This window comes from Epinephelus fuscoguttatus, linkage group LG10 (assembly GCF_011397635.1).
Source record: "Epinephelus fuscoguttatus linkage group LG10, E.fuscoguttatus.final_Chr_v1".
Lineage (NCBI taxonomy): Eukaryota > Metazoa > Chordata > Actinopteri > Perciformes > Serranidae > Epinephelus > Epinephelus fuscoguttatus.
The window spans coordinates 31161665-31188389 of NC_064761.1; the positions used below are offsets into that span (position 1 = coordinate 31161665).

The following is a 26725-nucleotide window of genomic DNA, read 5'->3' on the forward strand; positions in this document are numbered from 1 at the left end:
GTTTTAGACTTAGTTGACTCATTGTTATCATTTTTTGGATGTATAAAGCTGCTGAATGCACACTGTGTATCTAAACTTTAGCACAACAGCTGAATAAGCCCGAAAGCACTGGGTGGACAGATAACGTCTCAAACGACAGCACAACTTTAATTTTGGAACTATTTTCGAACCATAAGGGGACGCCTTGATTGGATATGAAGCAATGGTCATTCAATGTTTGCTGGGATTCTCGGTGTGCCAGTGGCATCTGTGGCGTGATGAAGTTGATCCAATCTTGCTAAGTGAAGCAATGTGGTTCCTTGACCAAAAAATTACTATTTTTTCAGGTTTTTTTCTCATAAATTTTAGACTTTAACTTTAGAGAATCTCTGACTTTTTTCTCACAAATGTACAACTCTATAATCTCAGAAACTTCTACTTTTTTTCTCATACATTTACAACTTTGATCTCAGAAATTTTGCTTTTTTCCTCAAAATATGACGCATCTCCCTGGGCTCTGTGTTTTTCTTGTTGTTTTTTCACGTACAAAGGCCCTAATACGCCGTCGTTCAAGACAACAGCCGTTAAAACCTATTTATACACAAGTCAAGCTGTGTGTTTGTCATCTCAGGAGACATTAACAGGAAAACACCCATGTTACCTCATGTCTTTATCATTTTTTGATTTTATTTCTAACCAGTGGGCTAACAGATCTGCTGACATGCTTCTGCATGTGGCCGTCATCAGAGTTTAACTCAAGCAGCATCTTATCTGATTTGTTCACATGAAATCTCTGCTCTTCCAGTGCTGCTTCAAGTTTCAGAGGATAGGGGAATGAGAAGTTTCCACTCCTGGCTGTGGTCCGTAACTGTGATAAGGCCAGTTTTTGAGCTGCAGTGATATAAATTAGTGGAAGTGTGACACTGCTTCTGTTTTTTAATCAGGATTTATAGCTGCACTGGTTATTGTTTCACTACTTGACAGGATGCCAGGGAGACTGACCCGATTTACTAAATCAGCAAATGGCCTCCCTGACTTCAGTCTACCGCACTTTTCAGCCATTTAATAAGTTGATAAGGGTGTAAATATTCACAAGCTTTATAAATTGGAGGGTAAATGTGTGAGATAGTGAGGTTTAGAGGGTTGTTATTACAAAAGATGACTTCTTCGTTGACAATATAACATTTCTTTCCACTGTGGAAGACCACTGTTTTTGCAGGAAGGGAGTCAAACCAGCCAAGCGATCAGCCCCCACATTCCACACACGCCGGCATGTTGTCTCTACCTGCGTGTGAGGCACCTCTGTGTGTTTTTGCAAATGTGCGAGAGACAATAAGTGTGTATGTGTTGGCTGTCTGAGGCTGGCGGGAGGCTGCCTTTGGACACAAACACGAGGCTGTTCGCTTGAGCTGATAAACTGTCAGGAAAAGGTCTGAGTCTGTGTGTGGATGACGGGCTGTCAGCGGATGTGTATGTGTGTGTCTCTCACCAGGTTCTCCTGGTTGCGTGCATTCACCCGATTTTCATCCCCTCTCATGTACTTCACCTCCTCCACTCCCTTCATCTTGTATTCATCTGAGGAGAGAGCAGAGCAAAGAGAGAAAGAGAGGCATGATTAAAGGAGGGAGAGAAAGAGAGGCAGGACAGAATCAGCTTCACTGTACTTGCACTGCATTATGTCGACATTACCAATGACTACACCATTGATTTTACTTATAATTTGCTCAAGGTAATCTGATAACCACAATCTGATACAGTGTTTTAGAAAGCGCACATGGCAGCTGAGGTATAAGTGGGAGGACACTAGTCATCTCCTTTCCATTTTAGTTTCAGCAACTCATCTGGGGAAAGCAAAAACAGCAACAGCGGAAGGGAATACACGTGTATGTGTAAAGTAAGAGAGGGGACAGAAGAGACAAGAGGCAGGAAAAAAGAAAACAGGGAACAGACAAGAAGGAGAAAGCTGGAGGGGATTAAAGATCAGTCGAACAGCTTCTACGCTACATGGACAGCTTAGACAGTTAAGACAGTTAAGACAAGCTCGGTGGAGAGAATGGTAACACTTCCTCAAAACTGCTCGGCAATGTGCATCCTTAAATCACTGCTAGAGGTAGAACTGAGGGCAATAAACCTGAATGTGTTGAATTACCAGCATTGTGCACCGCTTATTCATACTGCAATTTTTAATACACTGTTTAGATTAATAATAGATGCAACAACCTGAGGTTCAACAAATCCGTCTGTCCACAGTGGAGGATCTCTAATTGGGTACATTGTGTTAGTCAGAACAAATATACATAAAGTCAGTAAGAAAGAGAAATAAAAACCATGCACTGATGCATTAAAAAGCAATTATTTTACATTTACAGCTATGAAAATGATTGAAAAAAATGACTGTGATATAGATTTAAGATCATATTGTGCAGCCCAGGTGGGCGTAGAAGTAATTTAACATCAATCAATCAACACCACATTCATTTTTAGACATTTAATTAAAATGGAACGAGTCTGTCTGTATGTCTGTCCTTGGATTTTGAGCACCTTTCTTTTTGTGACACTCTCAGTCTGTGAACCTTTTTTATGGCTGTCCAGCCCAGTTGTATCAGTGTGCAGTTATCTCCTCCGCCGTCCTTTCTTGGTTATCCATTGTACTGACGCACCCAAGATAAACTTTTGTTTGTTTTGTTGCCCTGAGTAGGCGCAGTGTCACACAGCAGCCCTTGGAGGGTGTATCTCTAAGGACCCAAAGAAGTGCAGTGTCAAGCTCTAGAGATGTATGAGACATATTTTATAGCAGTGTGGAATGTGCCCACTGTGTCGTGTACTGAGAGGGGACCCATATTAAGTGTTACACTGCCAAACAACATGATACAGCTCACTCTCCATTGCTTGCTACAGAGCATTCAACGCGGATGAATAAGGAGTCACCGGAGATGTTACACTGACGGAAACTCAAATATTTCAAGTATCAGCGATGTAACTTTCGGAATGAACACCCTTGTTCCTCAAAATAGCCTGGTCCAAAACAGCTTGCTGTTTGCAGACATAAATACTCCCAAGGAAGAACAGTGTTGAGTGTGAAGTTGTTTTGGGAGGTGGGCGGGTCTTGGGAAAGCTGCAAGCAGCACCACCACAGGTCAAGCATTACAGCATGATTTGGAGCCTCTGCTGACCTCAACACTGCATTCTGAAGTTCAATCAGGTTGAAATGAGAGTGACATTTGTGCTGTATAAGGGCTTGTTACTAACTGCAGGGTGTCTGCAGGTATCAGACACTTAAATTTAAGGCTTTTTAAGACCTTTTCAAAATGATTTTTAACCAAATTTTTACCATTTTTTTTCTTCATATGAACGTTAGTAGTATATGTGTTCCAGTGCAGAGTAAGGTCTAAGTAGGAATGGGATTATTAGTGTGAGTTAGGTTAATCTACATTTCAAAAACGGGTAAGTGCAAGTGTAAAGTAACAATACAGTATTAGGTTCTATGGTAGGTTTAAAGATTTGTAATATCAGAAATGTGGACTTTCACACTGACAAGCTTGACTCATTTCGACAAAATTAAAAGATGGATTAATGAAATTAGATCACATGTTTGTGGCAATTACGACCTCACAAATTCAAATTTATGACCATTTAATGACTTTAAATGCCTAATATTTACAGATTTGAAGACTTTTTAAGGACCTGCAGACACCCTGAACTTATGTCAATGATCTACTTTTTAATTATTTCTTTTTTTTTTAATTAACCAATGAATCATTCAGAGTAAAAAAATGACAGAAAATTGTGAAAGATGTCCATCACAAGTTCCACAAGCCCCATTTCAATATTATTAATTGATTAATCACTCTCAAACAAAAATACCAAACACTCCCTCAGCTCTTTGTCTTCTGTGACTGTGAACTCAACAACATTATGTTTCAGACTGGACAGAAAAATGGATTTGAAGACGTAATTTGCACATTTTTTGCATATATTATCAACCAAATGATCAACTGAACAGATCAAGTATTAATTAATTATTTAATTAATTAATGAACTACCCTCCTTCACTCATTCACCACACCCACACTCCATAGTTTGCTCCATAATGAGAATTAAATTGAGATTTGTTACATGAACATCATCATTTTGTGATATGTACGTGTAGTTTTGCACAAGTTTCATTTTCACATCTACCAAATATGACACACTGATTGCAGGATTGTGAGTGAATGTAGTGTAAATATTATGGACAATCATTTTTTTGGCTCCACAATGGAAAATTTTGACAACACTACACAAAAAACTCACTCAATAATGTGCAAATGAAATGGCACAAAGTTAATGTAGTGCAATGTGTCGTATTAAATGGAGCATTGGGGTTCCGAAAAAGACCTGAAACAGGAAGAGGAACCCCCACTAGTGCTGATACCACACAATATACAACAATGTCACCATAACTCTGACAGTGATGTGAGATGATATGACGTCTAGAAACATACAGCACCTTTACCTACGCCCAAACCCCACCTGACCTTGAGCAGAATAATACAAGCACACAGGCATTTCTGCTGACTACCTGCTTATTGGACATTTCACTGATAAAGCAGCCAAGATGCTGATATAAACACACACATACACACATACTTCTTGGCCTTATCTGTTGCACACTTTGTATTTTGCCCTCCCTCTATCAGCAGTCTGCCTGTCTGTCTCTGTATCCATATGTCTGTCTGTGCCACTTTGTACCCAGCTGAGGGGTTCAGCCCTCTCTCTGCTCTGCTGCTCACAAAGCACCTGGCTCACCCGCGTTGTCGAGTGTGTGTTTGCTCCTGTGTGTGTTTCTACATCTTACACGTGCGTCACTGTGGAGCCAAACGCGGCCTGCCTTTGTCAGATAAACGCTGCTGATGTGAAATAATTTCAAAGAGAGGGAGAGAGGAGGGGGGAGAGAAAGAAGCTGGCAGATTTAAGAGAAAGAGAAGGAGAGATGAGAGAAACAAATGCTGACTACTTTTCTGCTGTTCTGTTTGTTTCAGGAATGTAAACGAGTCGGAGCAAAGCGGCTCCTGTCTGAACATGCCGACACAGACAAACGGTTTTATAACACTACACAGGCTCACCAAACTAAGATCTGCTCTGTAAACATGCGGCACATACGGTGCTGCAGAAGGAAACAGAATTAAGAGCCATTTCCTCTGCTCCACTGCGTATTACAGGAGCAAGCCGCATCAATTTCAAGCCGTATAATCCGTACCTTAAGGTGGATACAGATGAATAGGCCGGGGTAAAATTAGCTGCTGCTACGTAAATAAATTTAAATGGACATTTTCAGGCAGCAATGGAGAAAAAAGTCATTTGATAATTTGGGTGAGCTGCAGCCTGACGGGTTAAACTGGCTGAATGTTCTGCTCCTCTTACGGGAGAGTCACTGAGCTTAATGTGACGGGTATAGATAGATCAAAGTGACCCAGCTTACACCAATCAAGACTCATCACATCACAGACTTTGCTTCAGTTTAGATAGGAATGAAAACTGGTCATGCCGTGCCAGTAGTATGTGTTAGTGTGTGCGGCAGTCATTGTCACAAGAAATGACAAGGGTGTTTCGTCACGCCGAAGTCGGGCTCGCTTCGGGAGAGCGAGGGGAGGGGAACCGTCGGAGAGGGGAAGATGAAAGGGAAGAACTATTTTGAGAAGCCGTGATTTTGTGATGTGGACATCTTTCTCATCCCTGATTAGAGACCGGAGCTTGGCGTTGACCTTAAGGTACAAACAGTCAGCGCACGTGCACGAGGGCGTGTGCACAAGCATGTTTCTATTTCAGATAACGCTGTGTCTTTGAATCAGCCCGTTTGTCATTTTATGCAAGTGTGGCATTTGTATGGGTGTGACTCATTTAAATAGCCATCTTCATGTGTGTGTGTGTGTTTCAGTGTGTATTTGTGTGTCTGCTTTAACAGCTCTAGCTGGCCTGACTGTCCTGTGGCTATGTCACTCTGTCCTTCCTGCTGTGTGTCCTCCCTCTCGGCCACTCTGGCTCCAGGCCATCACCGGCCTGGGCATGACATTTACACCTGAACACGAAGTCTCATCTCCAACACACACACACACACACACACACACACACACACACACACAAAATCATACCCATCGAGGGGGAATCAGTTTACAGAGAAATAGAAATACTGAGCATAATATTCTCAAGAGAAATAAATGTCATGGCTTTTGCTGGCGGGGAACAAATGATGAAAAGCAGGAACAGAATGTCTCCTCTGATCTGTGACTGTAGTGCTGACTGTAAGCAAATAGGAAAACAATGAAATTAACTTGCCTACGTGACAATAGGTAACTCCTCAATAAGCCGACGACCTTTGACAACAACCGACTCTTTTATAGACATGTAATATACAATTAAATAATCAGATTAAATAACAATTGGACTTTTGGTTCCTACTGGCAGAACATTCACACATCTGTCACCATCAGATTCCTTTTCTAGGGCTATAATATATATAAATAATACATCAGGAGTGTAACGATACAACAATCTGGACTGATTAATTAATTAAATGATCACCTCTTCAATATCATCGATGCAAAGTGAAAACATCGATACATGTCATCTTTAAGATGTGCTTTTATTTTGAAATTTCCATGGTATGTCTGTGTAACCCAGGGCACAACGATAAGGTCTGCCTCAATGCCCGGGGCAAGTAAAATGCCACGTCATGCTGGTAAATCTAGCAGCTCATGTTTGATTATTTTTTCCCCCTGGAGCTAAAGATGGAAGTAGCTAAGATGTGAACCATCCCGCTTCCTTCTCATTTCTGTTGAGAGCTGCACATTCACAGTACTGATGGGGCATTTGGGAGAAAATGGCAGCGGGTAAAGACAATGTTCATGAGCTGAGGCACAAGCATGCGTTTAAATTATCCTGGAAACAGGAGTTTAGCTGGGTGGCGTGAGAGGATGTGGGCAAAATTCAAACTATGCATTGTGCAGTTTGCTGCAAGTCTGAGAACAAAGCGATTAAAACTTTACAATATGACAATTAACTTTAGTCTTGGCCATGTTATTTAATAACTGCCAATAAATTAAACAACTAGGAGCTTGTAAAAATTGATTCGTTTTAGTAGATTTCTGACCCACTTGCTCGGCCGGGCAAAATAAAAATGAACATTGAAGCCTGTAACCATTTTTGTCGAAGCACACCTCCTATCTAAACATTAAAACAGTGAATGAGGCAGGCAGATAAACTGCCAAGATAAAGACAATCAAGATATTTACTGATAACATCTCATATGTTTTGAATTTTTAAAATTAAATCAAATGAAAATCATATTGTGATATCAGCAAATATTGTATCGCTGTCCAAAGAATCAATATAACATTGTATCGTGATGTAACTAGATAGTATAGTGATTCACACTTCTGCACACATAGTGTAGGAACCAACTTCAGCCTAATGTCATCGAAGTCAGTAAATTACTATATGTGTATGATGTAGTACGCTACGCTGAGATCATGGATGTATTAAGAGAACTGGATACAGCGTTAGAGGTGGGGACCTGTTCATTTCTGTGAAAGCTGCTCAGTGGCGCATTAAGACAAAAAAAGCATGACTGTCACAGTAGGAAATTACCCTGACCTTCTGCATTGTGGGGCCCATTGAGCCCACAGAAGACTTTCAGTTGCAGAGCAGCTACTTCACCCTCTTGAATAACAATAAACTAATTTAATTGTGCGGCTCTTCCAGACTTTCTAAATGTTATCAGACAGAGGCGATCAAATTCTGATAGTGAAACAAGTCATTTTGTGGGGGTTGTTATGCTCAAAAAAATGCATCCACTGATTTACAGATGTCTCTATCACTATGTAAGTCTATGGGAAAAAGTCTGTTTGGGCCCCATGGCATCACGTGACAGATCCGGAGGTTGCAATTCCACGTCAGGCCTCTGTGTAAAATTGTCTTTTGAAGCTCAGCGACGTTCCTGGGAGGTTGGATTAGACAGATTGGTTTCCTGATATATCAGACTCATACATGATCACATGATGATTGTCGAAATGCTGAGAGCAGTCTGAGGGAGCCAAAAAGATATTGTCATGTCTGAAAATAATCGAATTTAATGTCTGAAGAAAGACTGGATTGTATAAATGTTTGAGGCCAACTGGAACTTCTTAAAAACATCAAAGGCAGAGACTCATTCTGCAGATACTATGAAAACTGATGTCTGTGCTTTGATAATGACAAGGTCATGAATAGAGGATGTTAGCGTGGATTTACTAGCTTTTGATTGCATGTGTGGACCTCAACAAGCCACAGATGTCAGGTGTTCAGGGCACACGAATCACAAAACAAACTCACAACAAAATAAACTGAATGGATCAGAAAACAGTTTCACCTGTTCACAGTACTGCTTTAACGCCAGTACACAGAAATAGACACACTTTATATGCTGGGTTCACAGCAACATGCACTAATTCAAATCAAGTGAGGGAATTGAAATCATACTCATGCACACATGCACGTATAGATGTGCATGCCCACATTCATTTAAGTGTGCATCTGTAATGCAGTGTGTATGTGCAGTAGCTGTGAATACATTTGTGAATGTCTGCAATGTCAGTCCTCTCCTCTGACTAAATCTGGTGCATGTTTTTAATCAAGTGCATATATCTGACCTTTATTTAACAAGAGCTAATTCACTGAGCGTGAATGTTCTTTTTCAGAACCGCCCTGCTCCCCAATCACACCTGGAAGCCCACCAGTACAACCACAGTTAACCTCAGTTAACCACTGAGCAGCTCGACTGGAGCCGCCGAGCAGCCTTGTTAAAGGGTATTTCAACAGTGATAACGAGGGACGTGCAACTGCTGCTCTTTCACCTTTTACTGGCATATCTGTCCTGCCAGCCCGGGGATTGAACCGGCGACCTTGAGGTCACCAGCGTGCTACTCTATTTCTGTGTACTGCCCTGAAGAGGAACTGTTTTTGTCTCTACACGCTGCACACAGAAACTGTACTTGTTGCGAGCTGCTGTTGTCTGAAGAGGAGGAAGAGAGAATTCTCTGAAATGTGTCGGCACAAAAAGTTCATTCAAGGATGTAGCTGCTCTCTTGAATTTCTGTGCGTGAGATGATATTTCCAAGGACTGGGTGCTCACTTAGCGGTCTGATAAAAGACAGCTCAGTGTGATTGAAGTGCCAGCATTTCTTTGAGGCACTAATAAAACAATTAGCTTCGAGAGATCTGCCTTTTAAACATACCACTGATACTTTCGCAGGTGCCTTGGCCTAAATCAGTGAAAAGTCAGCGATCAGAACAAAATGCCTGCTTTCTGTTCGCACTGTTTTCTCTGTATCTGACACATTTCGGAGGGGCAGCAGCATCGGAGTCTGTCAGGAGGACAGACCCTCAAAATGCTCAGCTGCTCCATCGCCTTAAAACAACACAAACTCTTAAAGAAACAGTCAAATTTGAACACCACTGTGTATCCATGTCAGGGTGCCACGTACGCAATCAAAAACACATACAGTCCCACAAACGCTATCTCCACTCTAATCTTTCCTCCGACTGTGATTATTACAGACATCAATAGCATGATGTTGTGGAGAGTGTTGCTATTTTCCCCCGTCGTCCTTCAGTGTTTGTGTAATGGAGCTCAGCCTTTTTCCGGTTATTGTACGAGAGAGGGGTGGAGGGGGGGGTTAGTGGCCGGAGTCTGACAGAGCGGGCAGCCAGAATATCTGGGGCACACACACATACAGTCATCCATGCACAATCACACACAAGGACAGACTGACTGGCAGACAATCTGTCGGAGGCAGATCAGCGTGAGTAAGACGAGGGCTTGCTGTCTCACTAAATGCACTGATACGCAACACACATGAAAACATATACGAGTACAAACGAACAGATGCACAGTCTACTGGGGGTAGATCGGTGTGTGGAGGCAGGCTGACTGACCAGAACCGACCAATCTTTTCCGCCTCGATCATGAGAAGTACACCGGATGCAGTGAAGCAGTTTGGCTGGGGTTGAAAAGGGCCAGTGAGTTAAGTGGGAAAGAATGACTACACAGCATGTGACAATGACTGAAATGCTGCTGAGGAAAAGGAGCTAGAAAGTGAGAAGTGAAGGAGAAATAAAGATAACTGGGTGAGGATGAGATAAAGAAAAAAGGGGGGAGGGGGGGCGTGAAGAATTGTGGCCTGGGATAACTCTAATCCACTCTATCCAGGTCACTCCTGTCTTCCACGTCCACGCGCACACACTTGCAGACAGGCTCAAACAGTAGTCTGGCCCAGCCACCGCCACTCTGGATTCCCCTTCGAGCAACTGACAGCGAGACTAGGGGATAGGATGGGAGGAAGAGGGAGGAAAGAAGAGAGGAGGTGAAAGGACAAAAGGTTCTGACCTAATGTTGTGCCAAAGGAGAGAGGAAAAGAGCTGGAGAGAAGAAACACTAGGGGATGAAGGCAGGAAGAGAGGGAGGGGTGCGCAGAGACCCAAAATAGAGAGACAGAGAGAAAGAGGAAGGGAAGACTGAGGCCTTGAGCAGGGGAAGGGAAGAGGCAATCTGACCGAGACACAGAAGCTGAAGAGAGAGAGAGAGAGAGAGAGCGAGAGAGAGAGAGGAGCAGCAGCGTCAACACACGTCATTCTCCCTTCCTCTCTCAAGGAAAACACTCCACTCCTCCCATCTCTCCCTCCCTCCCTCCATCTCCTGCCTCGTTCTGCTGCTCCTTAAAAGACGAGGAGGGAAGCGAGATGTGCGAGCAGAGAGATCACAGGAGGGGGATGAGGGGAACGTGTTGGAGCGGGAATGTAAGGGACGACAGAGAGCAGCGAGTCAAAGAGAGGTTGCAGGAAGAGGGGTGGGGTGGGGTGGGGATGACGGCGAGAGCGAGAGAGAAAGAGGGAGGACCTCCTGTGGATTGTCATCTGCCACATTCATCCGCCCGCGTGCAGTTTTACCAGAGTGTTGCTCCTAATTCTTAATCGCTGTTAATCCCCCTCCCACCCATCATCGCTCTCTGTCTCTGGCTTTCACTTTCATTTCTGTCCCTCATTTCCCAACAGCCTGTGAGCTATTAATAGAACGGCAGCTGACAATTACATTCATTACAGATTAATCTGTTGATTGTTTATTTTTACATTAATCGATTCTATAAAATTACAAGGGGGTGTAAGAAAATATCGTGATTTTCTGTGATACTGTATCGATTCTCAAAAACAACTGTTTAGATTGTTAATTAATAGTGGATCCTTTTATGTTGTGTTTAAACCTCCGACTGCTGGATTCTTCAGTGCTGCAATCTATTTTCAGCAATTTGACTCTTATACTCAACATAACAACATGTCACTAGAGTAAACACAAACATCACAGTCCCATGAAACAGGCAAACCGGGATCTAGTCTCGGGGGTTCACCTTGAGAGGATTAAAAATGATGAACTGTAATTGCAGGATAAATTTGAGAGCATCTGGGTCCCAATAATGAGGCATCTATTAGCTGAAGTGTTTTGTTATTCTTGGTCATTTTTCCATTGTATGTGAGTCAAGTACGTTTGTTAGTCTGTTTGTGTATGTCCCTCTTTGATGATGAAAACTAAATATGACCTTAAAAAAAGGCAAAAATTTAGATAAATAGTTAGATAAATAAAATCATAATATACGACCTTGCTTTAAGTATCACAATATATCGCAACATATAATCGTAACCCCGGCATCATGATACGTATCATATCGCCAGAACACAGCCCGAGAAGTACATGTTTAGCACACACTTGTCCAAACCACACAGGGAGCATTAGGGGGATTCGGTGTCTTGCTCACACTTTGACACATGGACAAGAGAAGCGAAGGATCGAACCACACAACCTTCCCTACAGTTCATGGACGACCTGCTTTACCACCTGAGCTACAGCCACATCAAATGTCAGACTTCGTGAAAAAATACCATGGCAAGTTTCCCAGAGTTGAACATTTTGTAACACCACAATAACCTCGCATCACCCCAGTTCATTTTCAGTTTCAAGGGAGTGTTATCGACGAATGCAAAGGAAAATACCGTTGGACACAACTGGATAAACGTACAAGCAATCAGAGCAACAAAACAATTGATGTTGTATTGAGTGATGCGTGCAAATTGGGGCGTGTTTGGTTTGATTTCAAGCAGGTAAAAATGGCGGCCTGGTCACAAACTTGCTCAAATTACAGTTAAACACATTAGAATGCATTTCTAAAAACACCTAAAGCGAGAAACAGGCAATGCAGTAACAGAATCTTGATTCATAATTGATCAGCGATGCAGTTTGACAGTTTGATCGGAGTTTCATTAGTCTGGTGCTTACAACCTGGACACACTTACAACCAGAGCATGTGAGCGGAGCGGAGCTGGAGCGGAGCGGAGCTGGAGCGTAAGGCTTTTGTGTTGAGCGAGGAGTGGCTATATTTTTTTAAAAGGTGGAGCAGAGCCTTATCTCTCGCTCCAATTTCGCTCCAGTCGCTCATGCCCCACCCAGACTGCATCTTTGCACCTGCGCACACCCACGCTATTTTCTTTCAAAACTATGGAGTTTACTGTGTACTTCAGAAAAGAAACTGAGAAGTCATACAAGTGTACCATTCCTGTAAAACTAACAGATGGTGATAATGTGGAACAAGAAAAAGAGCTACCAAGCTCATGTTTTATTTGTGAATAGAAGATTACAGGTTAGGGTAGTACGACGCAGTTTTTTGAGCAGAGTGGTGAGCGAGTGGAGCGGGATAAAATTTATGATGGAGTGGACCGGACCGGAGAACCAAGCGGAGCGGACGAGCGGCGCAAAGTGACAGGTCTGCGAGCGAGGAGTGGAAATTTTCACCCGGTCCGCTCCGCTCACATGCTCTACTTAGAACCAATCAGAGCAGCGAAATATGAAGTATGACTTTCCAAAGATCGGTGACAGCCCTCTGTCAATCATCATATCAAACCCGCCCCATATTAGATTAACAGTTGTGATTGGCCCTGCCTAGGCTGGGGCGGATGGCAGTCTGTCTGAACGGAAGGAGGACCAGGCTCATCTGCCAAGGCAGAAGAAACATGAGCTCACTGTATTTGGCACCGTGCCCCATCATTGTTATCTATGTGCATTCTCATGTGTTCACTCATGCCCTTTATGTGCTTTTACTTGCTGTCTAACCAATTGCTCTCTAGGAACAAATATAAAGTCGGAGTTGAAAGCAGATTCGTCTGGTTCCCAAAATCAGACCAACATTTATAAATCCTGAAATCTTCAGTTTAAAATAATGTCAAACTGAGAACGGTAGGAGAGCCCTGCAGTAAAGGAACCAGAGGATGTACAGCACTTTTGCTTGAGAAATGCTGAAAACGATCGACCAATTATTACAATTATTGTTGATTAATTGTCTCTCCATCTGATCCAGTGAATAATCCAGTGGTTAAAAACCTTCTGGCTTGTGACCCTTTACAGCCAAGCCTGTGACACTTTTTAAGAGACTGCATATTTTGCCTATTTTCTGTTTGATTTGAACAGCTTTTAGAGGCCTGAAGGGGGAAATCAATGCAAGTATTTCACAGTACATAAACAAAAAAAGTTATTGAAAAGCAATTCTGTCTGACATATATATATATAAGATAAGTCAGAGGGGTTGCCATCCTCAGATTTCTCTTTGGCCTCTCTCTGCCCCTAACTACTGTACTAATCAATTAATCGATAAATTGTTTAACACTAATGCAAACTCTTAAAAGGGGCACTCCACTCTCACTTTTCCTCTCCACTGCCTTCCAGTCCTCTCGCTTTCTCTTTCTCCATTCCCAAAGAGTAAAATATTAAGAACGTCAAGAATACGCAACACCTGAGCGAGCACACAGTTCACACCACAGTCCTGCTAACTGGTTACTTCCTCTCTCTTACATGAGCTGTCAACATGGATGACTCCAATAAAACTGTGGTGTTGACAGTTATTGTCTGAAATGGAGAACTTAACACTCTGCCAGAGGACTATGAGCTATAATGAAGAGAATATATTGTGAGGGCAGACGGGGCAATGGGTCTACGCTGAGCAATTAACTCAGTGAAATGGAGCTGTGAAGCTTTTATTGACATCCCTGCGTGTGTGTGTGTGTGTGTGTGTGTGCGCGCGTATACTGACCGGTGAAGAGGTCCCCGTTGCTGTAGGCCTTGCCGCGTCCCTCCTCATCGTTGGGCACGGCCGACACCTGCTTGGCCGAGGTGCAGCCCATGGCCTCACACTCTGAAGCCTCTCCTCATCGCACTCTCACCTGGGCGAGGACAGAGACAAACATCATAAAGTGAACAACGCTGCTGTTTTGTTTTTACGATGTACTTCATAGGCATCGCTTCTCAAAAGCGCTGCACTGTTTGTTCAGCCACAGTGGCTGTCACTCACGCTAACTAGCCTCTTCTTCTTCTTTATTCCAAAACAAACTGGGCCAATCAATAAAAAACGCTTCATACAGTGTTTTCTCACAGCATCGCAACAGCTTTTAAGATCTGCTTCTCCTTCAAACACACCCGATCTGCAAATCTATTCAGTGCTGGAGTCACAAACAGTAGCAAACACTTCAGAGCAGGGTGCTCAGTGCTATTCTTATTTGTTTAGAAAATACAATGACGTGCGTTCTGGGCATCCTGTATGTGACCTCGAGGCAGGAAACCTCAAACGTATTATTTCCTTCCACTTCATATACGTGCCTATTTTACACCTGGTGCTCAGAGTAACAAATGTACAGGTAGGTTGAGTCAGAATGCATCAGCAGACAGTGAAGTGAGCATTTACATAAAATGTTGCACGTCATTACTTCAACCTCAGGAGTGTTTTTTAGGGGGCTAAACTTAACCGCAGCCATTATATGTGGAGTGGGTAAATAAACAAGGTGACCTGGTTGAAGAGGGGCTGCAAAAAAATATATTGAGTATATTCTTCGATCAATATATTTTACAGTATAATGCCATTTATTTACTTTCTGATTTAGACACCAGAGCAACAAAACAAACTGTTTCAATGTGTCAATGACAGTTGCAAATCCTCAAATTATCTGGTATTTTCATATGATTAATTACTTCAACCATTTTTTGTCCGCTCTGGGGCAAAGGAATAAGCTAATAACACTGACATATTATCACCTCTTAAAGTTGGTATGGTGCATTTGCAGCCAACAGTCGGCTGTTTACACATCCAGCAGACACCGAGCAACATTAGCATTCATTCAGTTATATCTGTGTGAGTCCAATATTCACTCTCCTTATAGCTGTGTTTTAATCTCCACCAACCCCTTAGGGAAATATCTGGGTCTTTAGCTGCTAAATGCTCCGCTAAGTTCACCAGCCTGTTTCTACCATTATGCTGTTTGGTGCTGGGCAGGTAGTGTGCAGTGGGTTTGTCAGAGCTTGTTTGGCCTAAAACAGCTGCCTGCTGTGGGTGGAAATAAGGGTGCTGAGAAGGAACCATAACAGTAAAGTTGTGGGCTAGAAAACTAAAACAATTAGCAAAAAAAAAATTTAAAAAAAAAAAAAAAAAATGCTACAACACTCTGAGGGAAACTGCAGAGTCAGATGAGGACTCTATGCGGGATCATCGCAACAAGCAACACCTTTCCCTGTTATATGAGTCATTTGATCCATTGTTAATATAAAAGTATTGATCGCTGTGGCTTTAAAACTGAGGCAGGCAGTATAATTTTGACTTGACACTGGGCAAAAATCTCCTAGTAAATTTTGAGCATACTGTAATTCAAGTGGTCGAAGAGAATAATAACTTCTGCTGCTCCTCTTGGCTCTGTTTTCAGGCTTTAGAGAATTTAGGCTGTGACTGGAGCATAGACTGTAAAAATAATGGACGTAGCTTTTTTTGACGTCACCCAAGAGTAGGGCTGCAACTGTGTGAGATTTTCATGGTAGGATAACCATCCAGTTTCATGGTATCACTGTATTACAGAATTTCTATTATTATTAGTCAGTATGACCCTTAAATGAATGACAATGGAAGGGTTATTTTTGGTTGAAAGAACATTTTATTAATATAACTGAAACCATTTTGATCATGGAAGTATGTGTAAAAAGTCTCTCCTTTGAAAATAACTTAAATAAATGTGAGACTCAGCGTCCAGTTGCTTTTTTCCCCCAATATCATAGGTGCAAGGTATAATAACTGTAAACTTTTATGTCACATTATACCTTGAAACTGGTATATTGCTGCAACCCTACCCATGGGTTTGTGGACTCTCATTTTGAAGCCTCAAGTTTGGCAATTTCTGCTGTAAAGTTGGGCATTTTAACATGAGGGTCTATGGGGACTGACTGGCTCTGACTGGCCTGACTGTCCTCTGCCTCGTTCCCTACTGCTACAGACCACCTCGCTGGGAGGAGAGTGAGCAGCAGCTCCAGGGACAGACCCCTCATCCAGCAGCTGCAGGAACCAGGGGACCCGACAGCCACAACTCCCCTCTGGGTCAGCAAACTTTCTGTTGCTGCCCAGCACTGCCGCTGGCCCCCAGCATGCTGTGACACCAGGCACTGGAGGGTTTGTGCTAGCCGAATATGAGCCACTACAGTCCCCAACCTAAGGTCCTACTTCCAAACTGTTGCCTGCTTTTCTTTCGGGAAAGCAGTCCACAGTAGAAATAAGATTAAATAAATCAATGTATGGGAAACACTGTAATTGTATGAAGCATGTGCATATGCCCGTGGTCACCTGGTGGGAGGGGCTTAGGACAGAGAGGGGTGAGGTGCAAGAGGTGTTTCAGATTTCTGCCATCCCCAGCTTTAAAATATTAAATACTTGTGTTGTTGATTTAATCAGTCGACTAATAATCCCAGCATTATTTTGAATCTGTGGCCTCTTACAGTGTCTTCAAACCAAACAGCTCCCTGTTAACATCCTGACGGTGAGATTAAAATAAACTTAACACTTCATTAGTATTCGGAGAAGAGAGCCGAGCCCTCCCACCCAGCAGGACAGCAGACACAAAGCTGTGAACGTCACTGTCACTCAATCACACGCTGTAAGACACTTTACACTATAGATAGTCTCATGTCACTCACACATGCCATATGCTGTCATTGACAGAGCCCATCTGACTGCTGCCAGTTGCACACACGCATACACACGTACAGTACAGGCAGCCAATGATTACCCATCATCACCGAAATGAAATCTGCAGCTCCAGTAGTGAGAGAAGGAGGATGAGAGCTGAGGGGGCTGGAGAGGCTGTTCTGGAGAGGCAGAAAAGACAAAGACAGGGAAGGAGTAGGAGGGTTGAGACGATGGGGGACAGGGGTGAAGGAAAGGATGGAAAATAGGTGGGATAGAAAGAGGCCAGAGAGAAAGACGGGCGCAGAGCATCAAAAGAGCGCCGCCTGCCCCTCCTCCCTCCTTCAGTGATCCTCAGAGCGTTTGAAGTTGACAGGAGGCCAGTGTTTACTCCTGTGTTTAGGCTGCGGCCGACCAGCCTCCATCGTCCTGGACACGACACAAAGCACCAGGTGTACAGTGTGCAGGGAGTGGTTGCTGTGAGTTAACTGTGCGGACGGCTGCGACCATGCCGTGTGTGTTGTTGTGGTTGTGTAAAGGAGAATTCCCATTTAGCAAAACTCGGGTCTTCTTATCGTAGTTTTGGCTGTCATTTCTAATCAGTAACAGCTATTGCTGAGAACACTCTGACATGGCCAAGAAGATGCCTCTTAGTTAGCTGATTACACAGGTTTAAAGCAGAAATCTACCAGGTTACAATGATAGGTTATTACAGAGACTTCAGGTGCACTCACTTTCAGTTTTATCTTTTTCTCAAGTGGTTCAGATCTGTTGGCTTGTTTACAACCTGTCTGATTATCTGACTGAACATTTCTTTCCCTGTCAGACTTCACTGCGGCGCTGTCACTACGCTCCCAGATGAGTTAGGGCTGCCACTTTATATCAGAAACTCAAACGACCATTCAAATGCGTGAAAAGAAATTAATATTCAATCTATCATGATGTGTTCAAATACAAAACTCAGCAGAGTTTTGCAACAGGCTCTGCCTTGTACTCTAGCAGAGAGCATGTGTTAAACACAACCTCATTTTTCAACACAAACACATAACAAAACACGAGATAAGAATTACTTACATTTGATTATTAGAGACCCGGAATATACTGAGCGAGATATTTTACACATGAAAAATAAATTTGTGGTAGACAAACTAGTATGCATACACTGTTATGAATGACTTTTTTGGCATTTCAGCACTGCAATATCTTGTTACTTCTCAGCCTTCATATACACCAATACTGGAATATCAGGGATAAGCTAATATCTGCCAATGTATGGGCCTAGCCACATCATCTCTACAGTGTAGTTTAGGATTTTAGTTATGTTGGTTTCAAACACAAATGTGCTTGAATTCGGTCAAACTGATTTTTTTTTTTAAAAAGGTGGCTGCCCTTAGGTGAGTACTGATAACTAAAACCATGAATATCAGACTCCAGTTTAAATGAATTATCCTTTCATTCTGTTGTGAACGTGTGAGGAGTGCGTGTGTTCAGTCAATGTGATCTCATCCCTACTTGTCATATTTTGACACTTTGGCAGAAGTCCAAGCAAAAGGTTACTCCTGGTGTCATAAGTGACATCGTTACAGTGGCTGTGGTTACACGCACACTAATATTCCCCTATAATTACAAATATGACAGTATTCTGAATTTGATGCAGGTCATGCAAACAGCATATTCCATTTAAATAGTCTGAATATGGCATTTTCCGATTGAGACATGCAGATATGCAGGTATTATTCCGGTTTGAACAGCATTATTGACACATGTATACAGCCAATTCTGAATATGCGCCGCATTGGGGTTTTTACTGCAGTTTGCGACACATGGCCTCTTGTTTATTTACAGTCGGCTCTGTGTGTTGTCATGGATACGTTATACACAAACCAACTTGCTAACAGTTTGCAAGGCTAGTGTAGAAACATATGCAGAAAGGCCCACATTCCTGGTCTGGAGAAAAAACTCAACACCAACCTTTTTAAAATGATGGTTGAAGGAATGAAAGAGGGAGGCTGAGTTTGCACAGTTCAAGCCGTCAAGGGTATGAAACTGAGAACAATCCTATTTTGATGCATAGAAGCAAAATAACAAGCAGCCCCAGCTCCAGTTCTGCTTTTCCGTATTTTGACATGATAAACTGCACGTCAGGGAAGGTTAATCAGTGTATGCACAGTGCATGTAAACAGGATATTAGTGGAAGATTCATTTTCATTTGCCATGTAAACTGCTTGCTTAGTAGGAACACTGTCTTTTTCAGCGTTAGAAAACTAGACTACTTTTTTCATGTACATGTACTCAGTCAAGTTGGGGTAAACGTCTGTGTTGTATCTTGATGCATAGGGTGGGGGTGTAGGTTTAGCCGACAAAACTACTAGGTTAATGTCAGGAAAAGATTGTGGTTGATGTTAATCACGACTGACTTGACAAAATTTCTCACGCCAACGTTTAGTATCAGAAGGGACACAAACACCAATCTCCTTGGTCGAAGTCCTGCACTTGTTGGACCCATCGCTACTTTCCAACCACCCTAGGCAGACTTTTGTGATCTTTATTATGTCTGTTGCTTTTACAGGGTATATGCAGGAATCCTGAGGTTAATTTCAATACCTTTTTAAGACTTTTTTAAGACCTTCCAAAAAAACCTTAAGACCTCATCGCCACTTCAAGCTGTCATTAGCAGCAATCTATGGAGCACAAACATACAACAGAACTCAGATAAGATGAGAAGGATTTTTTATTTTCTTTTGCTCCTCCTCCTCCTGTTTGGAGCCTGGACATGCGCCGTCGCGTGATGTCGCACAGGTACGCGCACGGCCCCGAGTGGCAGTCTGAGTGTGCCTACCTACACATCGTTGTTTCTAACAGTCGCAAAGAGGAAAATAAATTATACATTCATAGATACTTTTTGTCAAAGCTTGAACGGCAAGAAAATTTAATACTTCATAAAATCGCGATTAAGACTTTTTAATACTTTTTAAAGGGCCTTAATTTTCCGACATTTGATTTATCAACTTTTAATACTTTTTAAGACCCCGCAGACACCCTGTTTTAACATCTGATAATGGCGCACATGAGTTTACATTTGAGTTGGTTAAAAGCTCAAAGCATCTCATACAGACGCTACAGGATGCATTGCGTGTTGGTATACAGACGCTGCAGGATGCTTTGTGCATCGCTATGTGACGCCCTGGGGCCACTGCTCAAGGGCTGTTTTTTGACGCCCTGGGAGTGACACCAGAGGATGAGGGATTTGTATTTGAATCTCTCTCTCGGCTCTTCCACTAAAACGACATTAATCTCTGGAGCCTAAGCAGAGCTTACACATGAATTTCTCAAAAGGCCTGCAGGTGAGAGGAGGCTGTACCCAGGGAGAGAGAACAAGACACTCACAGTCACACACACACACATGCAAGCTTTAGATGTGTGCAGCTGTGTGTGTGGTGTTACCTGTGGCCCGAGCGTGTGTCCCGGTCTAGAGAGCAGCTTATCAGGCTGTTCCAGGCAGCCTGGGACACCTCTCTTACTACGACTACCGCTCTGGAACAACTCAATTATGGCTTACACACACACGCACACACTTATAAACCCATGCAGACATGCACAGCTGGGAGGTCTTAATGCAGTCTCCGGCACGTCCTCGCAAAGAGACACTGGCGGCAAAGTTTCAATAATAATCTCATCCGGCATAATCTGTCTCTTGACAGTCGCTTAAACGAGGATTCTGTGTTGAGGAGGACGAGGTGTGTACCCGGAAACACTGCCGCAGGGGTGCTTGTTACCCGACAGAGAATCACAGCACAGTGAAGCAGAGAAGCGAGAGCCAGAGAGGGCTACAGAGACAGAAAAAGACGAAGATGAAGCACAGACAGCCACAGAGAGAGAGAGGAGACAGAGAGGGAACAGTCGACTTTCTCTTAACTCTGGGCTATTAGTGTAGAACTGAAGTGAATATTAGATTAGCAAAGCACAGAGACTCCCTTCTGAAACCGCTGAAGGAAGTGCATTGAGAAATGTGAGCAGCCTTGATAGATTTTCAAGTCTCAAAGGATCTCCAGTGTGTGGGCAGCATCTGTTTGAAGGGCTTTGATTTGTGTGTATTGAAACATCAAATTGTGAGTAGGAGCAGACTAAAAATAGCCCTAGCAGTCCCAGAGCCATTGTTGTGTTCAGGGATAATGCTAGGCTGTGTGAATCTGTAAGCCAAGCTGCTATTACTTGGGTTATACATATAAGCTACAGCTAGTAGGCCGACTATTACAAAGCCAAATACAGCTATAAATAAATTACTGGGCCTGTAATAAGGGACGAGGATCCAGGGATGCTTCAATGGCACAAAAATCTGTTATTTGTTGAAATTTGTTGAAAGTCAGGGCAAGAAGTAAAAATTGATGCATTTTGCAAGAAACTCAAACAGCTTCTTTTCGGTTCAGCTTCTTTGTTGGTTTGTTTGTCAGCAGGATTACAGAAAAACTACCAACCCAATTTTCCAAATTTAAGGCTTTTTCAAGGAAAAACATTTTGGTGCAGATCGAACCCACAGGGCAGATACACGAATCATTTTTCACTTTCATTGACATTATAAGATATTTGACCTCAGCGGAGGTCGGAGCTTTCAAAGTGCTCTTTGTAGGCACTCATAGTTTCTATTAGGGATGTCCCAAAAATAATTTTAGAACTTCGAAGCCTCAGTGAGAATCACCCGTGAATATTCAAAGCTGGTAGGACACAGAGCCACTATGTGTGTGTGCGTGATAGACAGAGTGATAAAAGAGAAGGTGAAAGGGGTCTATGCACACAGCGTTTCTGTAAGTTGCTTATAACTCAGAACGCCACAGGTCCAGCCACATCACTACATACCCACACTTTGTCTCACCTTTTTGCTCTTTCTCATTGGACAGCCAATTCAGTTGCTTGAAGCAGGGGTCAATGACTGTGCTGAGGACACTGGCCTCATTCGTGTCTGACATTTGCCACCTCCTTTCAAATTCCTCCACCAGTTTACTGATGAAAAAAGAAACATTCTAAGACTGAGTTGGACATCGATTACCATGGCAACGATAGAGGCTTCGAAGCATTCGGGTCAGCCCTGTCTTTATACACTCAAAACAAGATGTTTGGTTTTTCTCGGCTTGATGGAAGACACACTATTATTTTTCTGCTATACATTAATCTAACAGGACTTTTTAGACTATCCGAACATTTTCAAAAAAACTGATGTTGTTTTGATGCTGTGTCAAATGCACATTTTTTGTCCTACAATAACCCTATCAAGGGTTACCAAAGCAAGAATGAGGAAAAACAACAAACTTCTGCTGCACAAAACTGTGTTAACTTCTAACTTTTGTCAGATTTAGGCTTGCTTTATTGTCACATAGTGTCTAGTTTTACCTCTTCAAACCTCTAAAAATTCTTCAAATGAAAGAGCCAGAGAGGAGAAAATTGCTTTTTGATTGATCTCGTGGACACGCACCAAACAGACACTGCTTTGTATCAAGGGATCACAGCATAATAAAGGCTTGGAACCAGCGCAATAAAAGGAGACTAAAGGTTCATGAATATTCCAGTGTGCAAACACTTGAGACTCTTTTGCATCCTCTAACTCTTTTGCATGTGTTTCACTGTACAGTGAGATCAGCTCATACACTTTTAGCACTGGCGACTCCAGCTGGAAACAGCCTGAGTTAGAACTGAGCTCTACCCAGTGAGCTGCTCAGTGCCACATGCAAGACCACAGCGGGGCGTTGCACAGTGTTGATTTAACCCACAGGACAGCTGGGGCTGTGCTGCTCTCAAGCTACTCCTGTAGAAGCTGAAGTGTGTCAATGGGGCAAGCTTAGTCTGGCGAGTCAGCTAAGACCCTCACACTAACCAACTATCTCTCGCTCCTGCTGTAGCACACACACAAGCTGAGCCAACATGATCTGATAAACATCACATCGTCTGAAGGGGATAAGAGTTCTTAATTCCAACTGGCACACAACCACCTCAGGATCCACACGTCTCGCTCCAGATGCTTAACATTCATCACGGGCGCACTCGCCAAAGCAAAGTAGTAGTCTAATTTAGAGATATAAATATTGCGCTGATGTCAGCTCGCAGGTCTTGCATCATTTCTAGCTAAACTTATACCAGATTTGTCAGAGAGCCTTCTGTCAATGTTTCACCCTGTGAGCCATCTTAAACACACCAACACAGTAACATAAGCCCCAGAAACACAAAAAGACTCATACTCTCTTAAAAGTATGCTAAGGGCCACAAGGAATCCTTAACACATGGCAAATGCCCGTAAAATGAATATGATTTGGCAAACACACAGGCTTGCCCATGCTTGCATACCTGGAGGTGGGAGTTGACCTACTCTTAGTCGTGTGAATAAGCCTTCTCTACAAGTCAGTTTGTCAAAGGAGGAACTCAAAAGGACTGTGGAGGGAGAGATGTGAGTGTACATGCTTGCATAAACACAAACTGTTCACACAGGCTGAGCAGTGTGCAGTGCAAAGGTTTCTCAAACATGGGGTTGTGCCAGAGGCAGAGCGCGGGACCACAGAGCCTGAAAAACTGGCTGGGCAAAAGCAAAAGAGAGAGTACTAGAGGATCGTTTAGGGAGGTGCGTAACAGGTTAGTATTTTTCTATGGATTTTAATTTCCTTATCAGTTCCCATCACGAGGCTGCTGTAACAGGAGTGCCTGACTGTGATTCAGCTTCCTGGTAAGCCTGCGAGGGGGAAGTGATGACTTCAGCCACGGTCAGAGCCGCAGGGAGACTCAGAACTGCAGGGCAGGTCTCTCTGCGTAGCCACCTGTGACAGGGCAGAGATTCATCCTCTGCTTCATCATGATGCTGCACTACTGAGCCACGCTCTGCTGGTCTGCACTGCTCTGTATAAGCTGGTCAGTGCATTACAATATGCTAGTGCTTGGCTTTCCTCCAGAGAAATGTCTAGCCATAGTGGTGCGCAAGTCACACATATCACGACGCATCTCATCTCATGATCAATTTCCTTCGCCCTCATTAAATCAGACAGTGAAATGTGAAATAGTGCATCTCGTCTTCTTCCCTTGAGGTTAATGTTTTATCTAATAAAAATGTGTAAAGGTTTTATGATGTTAGTGCAGGCTGTCTATTCTTTCAGGAGAGGTGGCATGCCTCAGGTATAAAATGCTGCGGAAATACGATCCATGTCAATAATACAGAGGTACATACCACTTTAATATCTCTGGGTGTATTAACTGCTGGCAATATGAGCGGGACGGCTTTATGGCGATGTTTAATTCACAGGATGTTTAAAATGTACTTTTACAATGTGACGAACTACCTGATTTTTTCAGGTTTTATCACTGGATTTGAGAAAAACTGACCATATGATTATATTTTTCTATAAACACCCTGCATATCAATATTGCCATATAAATTTCTTGTGATGATAAAAGCCTGTGTTTAAAGTTAATGTTTGCATTGACTGGTTTTACGCTTATATTTTATACATAGTCTTAAATTCATACCTTGGAGAAGCGACAACTTAGGAGAGTACAATATGGATACAATCCTCAATCATGGTCTCTCCTCTCATTACATTATGATATAGTATGTTTCCTTAAATTAATTAGTAACCGTTTAATTAAGAAACTGTGTATGGATTAGATAACCAGGCAGGAATGACAGCTAATACAGTAAATTAGATTTCCAACAAATCAAGACACCTCATCACAATTATGCACAACTTAAAGTACTGACATCAACTGCTCTGTTCGGAGATTTGCAACTTTGCCCATGATTTTTACAGCACACATTTTGACTTGTCATAGTACAAGTAGTGTCCTGGTAAGGGCACTAACACACCAAGCAGACGGTCTGCCATTGGTCAATGTCAGGCCATCAGTGAGCATCTGTTGCCTTAGTTTTGGTGACATGTCCTGCACCATTGGCACTAGTTAGCCCCTGTCACCTGCTTTTTGGCGGATTGAGCTTGCTGAATTGGCATCACAGACGCAGAGCTCATCGATGAGTGAAATCACTCTGACTGGCAGTTCAGCTCGGGGCACGAGAAGAGAAACAGAAGTAAGGAAAGCAAAATAAAATGGAGTGCGAATAAAGCAAACCTGTAATAACAATTGTTTGTGTTATTGTTCGTTAGCGCACGGTAATGCTTTGATGTGTTGTTAATGTACTAACTGGCTAACTAGTATCTTGAATTTTACAGTTTCCCTTTCTGACTGACGAATAGAGACTACTGCAGGCTGCTGGCTCTCACACAGGCACAAAACATGTGGTTGTTGGCTGTGGGCTGGAGTCTCCGCATCGTGCTCAAGTGCAACTTATTGGACGAGACACAGACGACGTGAGGCGACGCAGCAGTCGGCCTTCCTCGCAACTATTTCTTTGAAGTCAGTTTGGCGTGTCTGGGCCTTAAGTCGTGACACTGTGACAGTGAGCCAGCATGCATACCAGAACCCTGAAACTGAAGCACCAAAATGGAGTAAAGCCATCATTAATTTTAGCATTTACACCTCTACTTTTCCTACTGCTACACATCTAAATGTGTCGTATGTATTGCAGCATATACTTCCCTCTAATGACGGGCCTAACAAATTTAACATCATGTTTACTCTTACAGCCAAAGAAAAAAGTCGTGTCTGAAGTTGCTTCACGACACTCTGCTGGAGAATCTCTGCTGTGTGCTGCAGTGTGTCCAGCGTCTCTTTGCCTCGCTCTGTGACAGAGCAGAGTTTCAGTACAACTCCTGGGCCAACGCGCCATAATATTTACTCTAGCCAGGCAGCAAATGCTGCACCTCTCCTCTTGTCCCAGTTTAAGCACTCCATCAGTCTGACAAGCCTGGGAAGTCGTGCCAACACACACACACAGGCTGGTGGACAGTAAAGGTTTTCTTCTGAGTGGTGTGCTGCTGCTTTAAGTGTACATCTCCATTCTCCCTTTCTCTCGCTGTCTGCTGTTGTGAGAGCAGCGACTCTTTCCTCTTTCTTGCTGTTGTAATGAGGGTGACAAGCGGTCAGAGTGGGAGGGGTGGGCTTAGAAACAGAGGGAGGGAGAAGGAGGTAGATACAGGAGCTCCTCTGTTCTGTTGGGTGAAACCGTAGCCTGGCCGCGTGACTGACAATGAGAGACACATTGCGCATAGCTAAAGCATGCGCTGGTGAAGAAATAAGAGCTGGTTTTAGATAAGTTGTTACATATACATTGGCAAGAGGCCTATGTTTTTACTCCGGGCCCATAAAAAGCAGCTGAGCTGAAATTGAGAGGTCTGCATGGCTCTTACCATTTCCTTTCACCACTGTAGCCCACAGAGGGAGAGCAAGAGAGACAGGCAGAGAAGGATCAAACAAAGGAGTGAGAGCAGAAGGTGGTCCAGGTAGAACCAAGCCATACAAAAACGGATTGTTCCACCTCATACAGAACAGGCTCAGGGATAAAATGTCTCCTCTGAGGCCTGTTACTGGCTGCCGTTTGTACCACTGGCTTCCCAAGAGCGAGACGGATTCCCTGAAAGAGCAAAAAGCAAGTAGTCGTGCCCGTTTTATTCCCTCCGACACTACTCTGTTCTGCTGCTTCCACTTGGGACCGAGGTAAAACCAGGTCAGAGCCCAAGGTGGTTGGTGGGTGAAGAGCAGGATCAAAAGGGTGGAAAAGTAACTGAATAAATGCTTTAGTGATATAGTGGCTTCCTCCTATGCCGACATGAAAC

The 26725-nt window shown here is 43.1% G+C and overlaps 1 protein-coding gene across 2 annotated transcripts in view; it reads right to left on the bottom strand.

The window, feature by feature from the left end:
- The window catches only part of zgc:92140 (uncharacterized protein LOC447854 homolog), a 670238-nt gene that overhangs the window by 7019 nt on the left and 636494 nt on the right, over positions 1-26725 (bottom strand). For both annotated transcript variants that reach the window (XM_049587263.1, XM_049587262.1), the window contains exons 2-3: positions 14124-14253; positions 1469-1554 (exon numbers count right to left, since the gene is read on the bottom strand). In XM_049587263.1, the coding sequence (XP_049443220.1) occupies positions 1469-1554; positions 14124-14214 (177 nt within the window). In that variant the 5' untranslated portion in view covers positions 14215-14253. The remainder of the gene's footprint in view (positions 1-1468; positions 1555-14123; positions 14254-26725) is intronic.